Here is a 13254-nt window from a genome sequence, read left to right as displayed (position 1 = left end):
TGTACGCTCCTCCTGCCTCACCAGCATCAACAGAAACTCAGGAGGGAATTCACTTCAGGAACATTTAGAAGGAGTGTCGCTATTATTAGATGGCACAGTAAAACAACACGGCCACCACAATGGCCTCCTTTGAGGTGTGTGTTTGCTTGGCGTGCACATGGAACGCGGCATGCTGCTGTCCACATTCCTGACTAGACAAAAGACCGTGAGAATAAACCTTCACCACCGATGTAGGTCTGAGGGCCTGCTGAGGTTTTTTTTGTCGTTCAAAGTGCGTCCCCACTGATGTGCATTGCTCACAGTTACGACCTAGGAGCGAAATGAGAGGAGCGAGTTTGCAAAAGCAGTCAGTGTTGACAATTTAGGAAACTATTTGTATTATTTTTGTGGATGTCGAGGAAAGTTAATCCCGGGAAATCAAACGTTTAAAGGAGGCCTGAAACAGAGTCCAGTTTCCACCCTGTGACCCATTACTTGGGGAGTAAGCAGCCATTATGTTGAGATCTTTTGATTTGTGGACACAGCCGTGCTAATGCCAGCAATACAAATAAATACAGTGTTGCCTTAAGATAAATGTTTCATTTTTTCCTTGACCACGCTCTTAACTCAAAACACTCATATCTGAAATCATGTTTCGAGATTGAACTGAATGTAGACAACATTTTTCTCATACAGTAATGACATAATTAAATATAATTAAAAAGAATTAAACGTTTTTTGTCACACTGTCTCATTCAAGTCAATGCACATTGTGCTGCTCATTCAGGTGTGCGGGCTTTGGCCACCTTTGGCAATATAAAAGGCCAATCCATACTTCACACTTACGTTCCTGCATGGATGCAGCAGCCAATCATATTGTAGCAGGGTGTGCTCTGTCTAGAACTCATACAGGTTTCAAAAAGTCATTCGTCACACACCTAACCCCATCACTGACTATTCTTTTGCAAAATTGCTCCTCTTTTCGCAGTCACGTTGTTAGTGAAAGTAGTGGATGTCAGCAGGGACACGCTTTCAAATACAGAAGCCGCTGAAAAAGATTTTAAAAAACTATAACCATTCAAAATGTATTAATCACCCAGCCTAATAGCAGGACAAACAAATATGAACAATGCTGCATAAACACTACAAATGCATCTCCTTTGCATACTTATTGTCCATTCATTACATCCACATATTGAAATAAACAGCATATAAACATACAAACAACAACAACAACAACCATCTTACCTCCTGTCAACAACACTTCCTAAAATGGCCGTCCTAAAGGTATGTCCAGGTTTTAGCAGCATGATGAATCATGTAGTTATGAAAGTGATTTAAGGGTGTTGTGTGTGTGCGCGTGTGTGAGTGGGATCGTGTCATCAGATGTGCTGCCGCAAGTGAGGCAACACACCACAACACTTGACATTGACTTCCTTCCATCTATCAATCATTAAGCATGTGTAACAACACACTATCATTTACATTTCAACACACATTCACTCACTCACTCACTGACTCACTCACTCGCTCTCACCCACTCGCTCAAACACAGACACACCCTTTCACTCACAGTCACGCTTGCTCTTGAACACACACACTCACTGTTGCTCTCTCACGCACACTCAGTCACATTAACAATCATACATACACACACTTTCACTCACAGTTTTGTTCTCCCCCCCCCCCCACCCCACACACACACACACGCACACACACACACACACACACACTAACTGTTGCTCTCTCACGCACGCACAGTCACATTAACCTAAACACACACTTTCACTCAGTTTTGTTCGCCCCCCCCCCCACACACACACACACTCACTCATTGTTGCTCTCTCACTCACTCTCTTTCTCCCTCACAAACCCTCACTCTCACAAACCCTTTTTCTCAAAAACCATCTCTCCTGCCCTGCTTTCTTCCACTCACTCACACTCTGATATTCATGCTGTTTAAAACTCAGTTTATTACTGTGACGTCAACAAAATCCTTCTTTTCTCGAAATATCCGGCCATCGTTGACCAGCACGCTGACAGATTTTTGTTATTCGATGCATGCACACAGGAGGAGAGGCTGCCATCGTGCTACTCGTGCTAATGCTAACGCTATAATGTAACCAATGTCAATGTAACCTATTTCACGTCTGAAATCCTAATCATAAGATGTCAAGGTTTAGGTTTATGCTAAAAATGTGATAAAATGTCTGAGAAAAAAAAAGAAAAAAATGTATGGAAGACTGTGTGTCGAGTAGGAAAGTTTGCCTCCTAACATGGGTTAGCATTAGCCTGTTAGCTCCAGATTGAGACACTGCGTTTAATCTCACCAGAAAGCACTACCATAATATCTCTTAAAGTCACGTTAAGTAGCCTTACGTCACTCAAGAATCTATCAAGTCTCATTTATCACACTTCTATGATTGGGCACCATTAGTTGCACGAATAATACATTGATTAATATTAAAAACAAAAAAAACAACAAAAAACTTCATTGTTGAGAGACTTTGCGGACATCCTGTATGACGTGACTAATGTAACCATTTGATCAATAGTTTACTTCCTTTTAGCACAACAATAAAACACTCGCACCCAAGCAGCAGGCGGCTCGAAGCTTCAACTTGCCTGGACAAACGTCACGGTTTCCCGGCAGCAGCCTCCGCGTTGCTCTTCCTCTTGGATGCCTGGAATCGTGTCGACTGGTCGGGGAAAGCGGCTAAATGTTGCCCCGCATGTTTGCTTATTTTTTTCCCCCAGGTTATTTTTATTGTATTTATTTTTTGTGTACTGGCAACAAGGCTGACCTGCACCACCTGAGTCCACAAAAGCTTGATGCGAGCTTGTCAAAGCGCTGCACACTTCTTCACGGCATTTTTGACCGAGCTGCGGGAGCCCACAGCGACCTCTATGGCGACTGGTGTCGCTACAACTTTGTCAAAGATAGCCAGATGGGGCGGCACGGTGAACGACTGGTTAGAGCGTCAGCCTCACAGTTCTGAGGACCCGGGTTCAATCCCCGGCCCCGACTGTGTGGAGTTTTCATGTTCTCCCCGTGCCTGCGTGGGTTTTCTCCGGGCACTCCGGTTTCCTCCCACATCCCAAAAACATGCATAAATTGGAGACTCTAAATTGCCCGTAGGTGTGACTGTGAGTGCGAATGGTTGTTTGTTTATATGTGCTCTGTGATTGGCTGGCAACCAGTTCAGGGTGTACCCCGCCTCCTGCCCGATGACAGCTGGGGTAGGCTCCAGCATGCCCGCGGCCCTAGTAAGGAGAAGCGGCTCAGGAAATGGATGGATGGATGGATAGCCAGATGGTGAAGCTTAGTGTGGCGCTAGTACCAGTAGTGGTACGAGAAAGAATTACTGCCCAAGTACAGTTCAATTGTATCCAACTTCAATGTTGCAGTTAATAGACATATGCAGCCAGTGTGTACCTACAGATCTCAATTTATATGAAAAACCTTCAGCACTATTAGTTCAATTCAAAAAGTGAACGTCATATATACAGATTCGTTCCACAGTGTAAAATATTTAATATTTTATTAGATCTTTTATAATTGTAGCTAGCAAGAAACCCAACTCACCATCTTAATAAAATCACATAATGGTTTTGAATATATAAATTAGTAAAGGTGGCAAAAGTACTCAAACAAGTAGATAATTGGGTAAAATAAAATAAAAAAATCTGGTAAAACTAGTAAAAATGTATACGGAAAAACAAAATGTACAAAACATATTTGTTAACTTTAATAACTCTTTTAATAACTAAGCACAATGGGTAGTAAAACTGCAAACAAAATACTTTCCGTCTTGTATTATCTTGTGATCCTCATATTACAGATACATTACACAGATTGAAGTATATTTGATGATTTTTTTTTTTTTTGTCAATAACACTTAAAGGTGCCTTAGAGACTTCCCCATTTCGTCCCAAAAATAGCTTCCATTTAACTTCATATTCTTTGTATTAAGTAATTACAGTAAGTACAGTATTGGTCAAGTTCCCACACTTTTTTTTTGTTAAATAAATTAACTGCAAGCAGACAATGTACACACAGGCAGCAAAATATGTGAGCTCGCTGACACAGTAGACAATGATAGGGTGGACATTTTATGCTAATAATTATCATTTAATGATCACATGGTAGACCTTCACTGAGCAACATAATTCAGTTAGCAAGCTGACTGTACTGTTTGACAAATATTTTTTGAAATTTCTGACAGGTTTTTATGTTAATTGATATTTCACTATGGCAGAGAGGATGTGTGAAGCTCGACTATGTACAACAACACATAATGTGAAGAAAATGACAAAACATGACAAACAAAGAGAAAATGCTAGTTATGTCACTCAACACGTCAGAGGGTTTCTGCATTTTAAGAGACTTGTCATTATTGTACTGGTATGAGTGCAAAGGTTTAGTCACTTGTAATAAGACAGTATTACTGTGCTATATTTTCATGATGACTGCGTGCTTGTGATGAGGACACCAAGGGCACTTCATAGCGATATTGACCCTATTAAATAATTTTGATGATTATAGATTGAATCTAACGGATAGGAATTGGCCTTCTGAAAATATGCACCTGTTGCTACTGAGTTGTACTGTTTTGCTCCTCATCACAATCAGAATTATTTGGCTACTGAATGTCATTGTAACATCATTTGAACTTAACTTTAGACTCTCCCGGCATTACTACGATACGTGGACATCTTCTGTGAAGCAGGAAATACCTGTTTTAAAAAATCCTTTTAAACGTCCAAAAAGAATGCGCATCCAGAAGTGCACTAATAAGCATCAATTGTCCTGCCTGCTTCTTTGGCCGGCGTCATCAGTCATATTTCCTCTTTCTCAATCCCAGACGAGGAATGCGTTGACGTGCTGAGACTACAGAACAGCCCTCGATGTCCCCGGAGCAAAGAAGGAGGCTCCTCTGTCATGGACTTTATACTGAAATGTTGTTTTCTTCTGCTGACCGTCAGCTTGTCTCCTCCTGTCACACACTTCCACCTGAACATGAACACACACACGTCTATTAGTGCACTGCCATTGACTTCTAAAGCCGTCAATGGCAGTGAATGTGTTAAACATCATTTAACGCTGCTGAATATTCTTGTTGTGTATATTATTTATGATTTATATACAGTAAACACAGTATGCAAACAGGCATTTTTATATTTCCTCAGTGAGTCACTGAAAACCTCAGCTATTCTGTATTTCTGTGCTCAGGCCAAAGCTATGAAAGCAGTGCTTTGGCACCATCTTGTTGCAGCCTGGTGTCAAGTAAGTTTGCTGAAGTGAAGCGCTTCATTTAGACAAAAATAGTGTGGCATTGTGTGGCATGATGGTGCCAAGGAACTATGTTGAAGTGAGAAAGATCTTCATTTAGACAAAAGTAGCCTTTCTACGCCATTGTGTGGCTTCTTGGTGCTAAGGAACTATGTTGAGGTGAGTTAAATTGCTTAATTTAGACAAAATTAGCACTTTGCCACCATCATGGGGTATCTTGTTGCCAAGTAGCTGTGTTGAAGTAAATTAAGGAGCTTCGTTAGACAAAATCAGAATCATCTTTATTTGCCAAGGATGTCCAAAACACACAAGGAATTTGTCTCCGGTAGTTGGAGGCGCTCTAGTACAACAGACAGTCAATTTACAGAACACTTTGGAGACAAGTGACAGAAAGTCCGGAGTAGCCTCCTTGATGGTTAGCAGGTCTCCCCTTGAGTGCTTTTCCGCCATCTTGTGGCATTGAGAGGCAATTATAAACCTTTTTGGGGAGGCGCCAATTACTCTCGGATTTGTATTTGCAAAATATCTGTGGACTGCTTTGATAGGCTGTGATGTATTGACGCATAGCTGTATGATTAGTCACCTGGCCGTGGATGTCCCTGCAGTATCCCGTCGGGAGACCTTGTACGTGAAGAGCAAGGCTACACTGGTGAGTCAAACCCCTCAGCAGCCTCTCCAAGCCTTCGTCACTTCCTTCATCGTCGTAGTCGTCGTCTTCTCTGTCGCAGCGCAGCAGGATCACCACGTTGCCCTTCCGCCAAAGTCAAGTCAAGGTCGCATCCGGAATCTTCTCCTGGGGGACAATCGACTCACCTTCAGCTGCGAGCAGACAGTGGCGCGGCAGTAATGGCTGAAGTCCAGCACGGCGTCCGCACTCACGCCGAGACTGAGCAGCACGCTCACGTCGTCCACCAGCAGCACAGGGGGCCCGCCCCCAGCGTCGCCTGCCCGCTCCTCTGCGCCCCAGGAATGATTGATGCTGGAGTGCGCAAACTGGAAGAGAGCTCGCAGGCCTGCCCCGGGATTCCTGACCGACGTGAGAATAAAATAAATTGATTAATTTGAGTTTCTGCTCAGAACCATTTCTTTTAGCAACTTCTAAAGCTAAATCGTGCTGGAGGGGAAAAACTGTTTTAAAACGTGTTTCGTATCAGCAGAAATAAAGCAAATCCCAGAGGGTGGGGGGAAAAAAATTCTAAACTTGTTTTGCATACTGTCAATGTCATTTATTTTTTCAAAAACTGAAGGTAAAAACAGTTGAAATTTGATTTTTGTGAAAAATAATCTGATATTTTATTTTCAGTTTTACCTGAGGAAATCCATTGCCTCACTTCCTGTTCTAACACCTATCAGGATTAAGAATGGCCAAGCATTCGTTGAGTCCTTCCAGGAACACCAGCTGACCTTTCTCCTTTGCCTGAGACAGACTCACACCCTTAACACACACCGGATACAAAATATTAATATTATCTTTTTGCATCACACTGAAGAGCTGATTCTAATATTTTGGTTAGCTCATTTTATTACCCAGTTAATTAAAGGTTAAATAAACAAATAAACAAACAAACAAATAAATAAATGCAGCACAATAATTAACATATGGTTCAATATTTGTCAATCAAAATGTGAACATGATCATTATAAAGACATAACTTTTGCAGGTGAACTTTGACCTTCTCTAAACTTGAATGCACATGTCCAACTGTTCAGTGTTTCAGTACTTTTTGTGCAAATTGTTTTAGAACATGGAGCTGAATGTCAAAATTAGAAGTACTAAAACTAATATTGGTCGCAGAAGACAAAAAAATATATGGCTGTGAATATTGTTTTATTGTTAGTCTAAATGTGTTGCTGCCCCGTTTGTGTTCAAATATCTGTTAAAGGGTTATGACTACTGCAACATCAATGCTAGTATCGTTAGCCCGTCTATGGTGATTTGCATTGTGTGTTAGTTAGCATAAAGATAGCGAACATTCAAGGTCATGTGATTGTATTAAAATGTTTTAATGTACACAGACAGATACGACCTGTAATTCTCTTTGTTTTTATGTTTAGTTCCTGAATAAACTTCAACTTGGGGCAGCAATAAATAGCTTGAAGCCTCTTATTTACAAATATTTCAATATGTGCCAAACACTTGCTTGTTGTGAAGTCAGTTGAGCTGTGTAAGCTGCCACTATCTGGAATCTCAAATTTTTACTTGAATGTCAAAGCAAAAAATCAATAACAAATTGGCTAAGCGACATCTCGTGTATGTATGTATGTAAGTAAGTAAGTATCTATCCATCTATCTGAGGTGTATTAAAATTTTTAGAGTAGGTCAAATTAAGTTCACCTGTAAAGGTTATAGTGCATTTTAGTGGTTCATCCTGAAATTTCACCTAAAAGCCCAACTTTGTTTTAGTAGTGTATTTTGTAGAAAGGATTATGGGCAACTGAAGTGTACCCTTTGGGATACAATGTCTTCATTTAAAACCATCCATCCATCTTTGTAAAGGCATATATATATATATATATATATTAAAAACAAGTGTGTGCTGGTGTGTGAAGTACCAGTCTTTGGCTGACTACACTGTAGTGACTCAATGACTGCGCCAGCCCAAGAAAGCAAACTTGACAGCCCGCTGAAACAAAATACGACACGACACTCGAGTGAATTATCAACGTTGTGAGGCTTATTATTCATGTGTTTAGTCTGGTTGTTTTCAGTGCTGCCATTTTATTCATTGTTTTATATTATGTATGTGTGTCATGTTAACCTCTGAGGTAGAATCCGAGGAAGTGGTGCATGAGGAAGGAGGCATCACTCTGCCTGTCAGACAGCAGCACAAACTCGCCCTGACAACAACAAGAACACCATGTGTGTAAGCATGTTGGCAGCCTTCATTATTTTATGAGGTATGTCAGGGAAATTCTAGGACTAGCGTTGCAAAAGATATTTCAAACTCAAGCTATGAGTTTTCCGCTTCAATGTAGGCCAGATGATCAAGCAGCAGATCGACAATTAGATGATGCGGCGTTTGCTTTGTTCAGTGTACGAGAAAAGGCAAGAGCTGTGGCAGGAGAACTCGTGGCTACTACAACATCACAACGTGCCTTTTCAGAATGCCCCAAGTATCTGTCAGTTCCTGTCTTATGTGGGTGATCAAGTGACACTTTGAGATCTGTGGTGCAATGGAATCTTTATGTGCGTGATCTGCTGTGTTGAGATTCTTGGAGCACACCACACACATAACTAAAACTGTCCGATTTTTTTTTTTTATCTTTATGTGTGGGGTATGTAGCATATAAAAAAATCCTTTAAGTGTGGACAAATCTTAATGTGTTTACCACACCTAAAGTTCAGTTGTATTCCACTTTTAGTACAATACAGTTGCATTTAATTTCTTCGAACATTTGTTGAAAAAATAAAGTAAAATTCTCTAACTTACGTGCTATACATTTTAATTTAATCATTATCGAAGTAGTTTTAAATGTTCCTGTATTTAGGTGCAGTGTTAATTTTCAAACAGTGTATGATGTTATAGTGGATTAAACGTATTTTTAATGCAGTGCAGTAGATCTGTTAAGTTTAGTTGTTTTTAACTTGTAGTACATTAGTGTCATTTAACCTTTTCAAACTGTTCGTTTTCAAACATTTATTAAGTTACAATTTTTGTTTGACTTATGTGCAATACATTTTAACTGTATCATTATTTAAGGTTAGTTTTTTTTTTTTTTTTACTTTTCCTATATTTTTAAGCACAGTGTTAATTTTCAAATGGTGCATTATGTTACCGTGACTTCCAATAACATTAAATATACTTTGGGGGATTAAAGCTACTGCAAGGTTTTTGATGAACACTTTTATGACTTCACTAGATTTTTGCCACAGTGTGTTGCTTCAGTAAGATTAAAACTTGAGTCTTACTTTATGACTTGCCCAAATGTGACTTATTCACACGTCTGCCTCTTACCGTGGTGAAGTGCTCCGGGCTGACGTTCAAGATGCTGTTGAGCTCTGCAAACATCGTTAGCCAAACTAGCGGCTAACTAGCCAGTAGCTACACGTCATAAACACACAAAAACGCTTGGTTAAATCTCATAACAGTTGAGTTCTTGTTACTGTTCAATTTAAATTCTTCTTCTGGTCATCACTACTTAATCAGAGTCAACATTTTCATGGTTTTTATTAGCTACAGCTAAAAAGCGTAACGACGCCAGCAGCTCAGCTAACCTGAGGGAGCCGCGTGCAAGCAAAGATAGGGTCAAGATATCGTGATGGCTCACTCTTGGTCTATAAATTTCCTTCTTCCTTCACTTAGAAAATATCACAGATACTCACTTGTTTATATTGATAATTCAGTATGACACAAATAAACATATTTCAAGAACCCAACAAATAAAATACGTCTTTTCTCCTTTTTTCAGCGAAGTAGGGAGACTCTCATTGTCAGCGAACATCTTGGTGGCGTTTATTTGTAAACGTAAGCGACATATACAGTACTAAAATTTCATTCTTTCCATCCCTTTATTTGTAGATTAATAATATTACCGACACGATAATACATATAGAGAAAGAAATGAAGAAATGGCATACGTGTGCAATGTGATGTACAGTCAGCAGGTGGCGGTGTTGAGCTCTTACACGCCTGAAACAAATCAGGCCTAACTGCATTAAACGTGCATTATAAATACTATGTATACACACACACACACACACACACACACACACACACACACACACACACACACACACACACACACACACACACACACACACACACACACACACACACACACACAGTTATATTAACTATACTTCTACGGATTCAGTATTGACCACACACATAGGGATTTTCCATTGAAATTATTAAACAAGTTTATCATTTACGTTTCTTCGTATATTGGGCGGAAAGTGACACTTAGCACACCTCATACCACAGGATGATCATTCAGGATCATCTTTAGATCATCGGGCGTTTGCTGACTTTAATCGCAAGGGATGGAAAATGCTTACATTTGTCCTATTTGTATTTGTCTGTGTGTTATTGTATAAAAACATAAATACTGTATTTTAATAAATTATGTTATTAGCCAAATTCTGGTGTGTGTGTGTGTGTGTGCACGCGCGCTGCATTTTAAGATCTTTTCTTTGGTGCTCTGCCGGGATTTAGTCAGCTCGTGATTGGTTGACGATGTGGTGGAATGATGTTGTTAGCGTTCATGAGGAAGCTCTGTGATTGGCTGGCTCCACACACACACAGACGCACGTGCACACACATGTATATGAACTAAACTGGCATGCATGCATGCGTAAATCATGCATGCATGTATGCAGAATACAAACACACAGTGTCCCATCATCACAATACCTCAGCATTAGATTATCTCATACTCTCAGTTTCTTAGCATTTTATCCTCCCAGTGTCTCAGCTTTCCATGCTGTCAGGGTGTCATCATCTCATCCATCGTCTCAGTTTCTCAACATCTCAGTGTCTCATCGTCTCATCCTAACACACACGGAGCAGCAACGCATATAAACACAGCGTGCAACAAAAGGGAGTTGAAAATTGTCGAGTTAAACACCAAAATGTTCAACCAAACCTTATAACGTCAGCTAACGAAAGTCCTCAAGCTAAATGCTAACGTATAATGCGAAACGTTATCGACGGGATAACAAAGAGTAGCACAAATGTTGCTGTAATTGTAAACCTGAACAATTGCTACTTTAACACACACGGAGCAGCAACACATACAAACAGAGGATAAAACAGTACTCTCAGGCATATATTCTTTCTGCGGGAAAGACTATTATTGGAACTATTTGAGGACCTTCTCTGCCTCTTCTTCTAGCTGTAAATTATACTGCATATCTTCTCGTAGACCTCAGCGCTGCCCGGCGTGTTGTGGCACAACGTGGTACTACACTGAGGGCGTGCAACTCTAAATTCCGACTTGCCTCTGTACTGTAAAAACTCATTTAAAAAAACACTTAAAAATCTGCAATCGTGTCTGTGTGTGTGCGTGTGTGTGTGTGTGTCTCAGCCCCTCCCCTACCCTGCCTGTTGTGCTCCATTGGTCATGTGATGCCCACTTGTTGCCATGGCAGCCAAGACCACTTTGCTTCACTTGTTGCTTCACTCACAGCATCTACTCTGTATTCGTGTGCACGTATGTGTGTATGTGTGTGTGTGTGTGTGTGTGTGATTAACTGTTGTGTTTGTTTCCTTCACGCTACAAAAGTCTTTTCTTTTTCTTCAGACTAAAATGTCCCCCCCCATCCAGACCTCCTCCCCTTCTTTATTTATCTGCGGGGACACAAGGGCACCTCGCCCGCCAGTCACTAGAGCCCCCCCGCCCCCCAAAAAAAGAAGTCCCAGCCCCAGAAGTAGCACCATGGGAAGCAATGGCGACAATAGCGTGTTTTAACCCCTTCGTTTCTCAGACGGTCACAGGAGAACACGTACAAAGAACGCCGGCCTTTTATGCGTGTGTGTGTGTGTTTGTGTGTGTGTGTGTGATTGTATGTTTTGAAAGGAGCGTGTGAACCTGCCAGACGCTTTGTGCAAGTATGAATGTAAGTTTGCATGTGAGCACTATTATATTACTTTAACCACCTGAATGCTGCTCTATATGCTGTGTTTGCACGTGTGTGTGTGTGCGTTCATATGCAAATACGTAGGGAAAGCTACTGAGGACTTCATGAAACAACAAGACTGTGTGTGTTGTTCCAATGTTCTCATTAGGAACATTTTTCTCATCTTCTGAGAATCTAATCGACCATTTGTGATGAAAAAAAATGTTGTTGGCTGACATGACATTTTTGCATTAGCGTGTAACTTTATGTAACGCGTGAACCCTCACACATTGTTGTGTAACACGTGTAATGTTGGCATTGACGTGTCCCGTCATGTAAATTGCATAATTCGTGCAATGCAGTGTAATGCCATGCAAGGAGTGTAACATCCCATCGAGTGAGTAACATGTGTAACATGGGTAATGCATGTAACGGATGGACGATTACATCATGTAACACATGTAGTTCATGTAACGCATGACACATTGCATATTGTCATGTTACAAATTTGTGTAATGCAAGTACCGTAATGCCATGTCAAGCGTATCATTCATGTAAAGGATGGACATATCATCATGCAACGGCACGTAACAAGTGCAATGTCGCGCTGTCCTGTACCATCATGTAATAATGTTGCATAATTTGTGTAACGCATTGTAATGCAGCGGCACGGTGGGGGACTGGTTAGAGCGTCTGCCTCACAGTTCTGAGCACCGGGGTTGAATCCCCGGCCCCGCCTGTGTGGAGTTTGCATTTTCTCCCTGTGCCTGCGTGGGTTTTCTCCTGGTACTCCGGTTTCCTCCCACATCCCAAAAACATGCATTAATTGGAGACTCTAAATTGCCCATAGGTGTGACTGTGAGTGTGACTGGTTGTTTGTTTATATGTGCCCTGCAATTGGCTGGCAACCAGTTCAGGGTGTACCCCGCTTCCTGCCCGATGATAGCTGGGATAGGGTCCAGCACTCCTGCGACCCTTGTGAGGAGAAGCGGCTCAGAAAATGGATGGATGGATGGCAATGTAATGCACGTAACATCACATCATGTGTATGATACATGTAACGAGAGTAACAAGAAATTAATGTAACAGATGGCAATAACATCACGTAACGCCATATAACATACTGTATATAGTACATGTTACGGATGGACATGCAGTAACATCACGCAACACGCAGAATGGCACACATCATTGGGTAACATCGCGTAATGTGTATGATTCATGTAATGCAAGTACAACAGTGCCATCTAACATCGCGCATTGTCATCTACACAACTTGCATAATTCATGTAACGCCATGTAACTGATGCTGCTTCCCGCCTTCCGTTAATTCGATGACGCATTCGACAAGTGTGAAAGGAGCTTGCTCGTGTGTGTGTGTGTGTGTGTGCGTGGATGCATGGACACGGAGAAGACGGCCAAG

At 41.1% G+C, this 13254-nt stretch overlaps 1 protein-coding gene across 1 annotated transcript; it reads right to left on the bottom strand.

The window, feature by feature from the left end:
* Positions 1 to 3572: 3572 nt before the first annotated feature.
* Positions 3573 to 9496, bottom strand: elp6 (elongator acetyltransferase complex subunit 6). The gene is given in 8 exon segments (XM_061675709.1): positions 3573 to 4993; positions 5856 to 6023; positions 6086 to 6299; positions 6582 to 6619; positions 6621 to 6707; positions 7826 to 7896; positions 8032 to 8110; positions 9229 to 9496. Coding segments are annotated over 8 exon segments (834 nt in total). The 5' UTR covers positions 9283 to 9496; the 3' UTR covers positions 3573 to 4870.
* Positions 9497 to 13254: the final 3758 nt, after the last annotated feature.

Source organism: Phycodurus eques, chromosome 4, assembly GCF_024500275.1.
Source record: "Phycodurus eques isolate BA_2022a chromosome 4, UOR_Pequ_1.1, whole genome shotgun sequence".
NCBI classification, from domain to species: domain Eukaryota; kingdom Metazoa; phylum Chordata; class Actinopteri; order Syngnathiformes; family Syngnathidae; genus Phycodurus; species Phycodurus eques.
Note: the sequence above shows the minus strand (reverse complement) of the source record. Positions and strands in the feature narration are given on the sequence as shown.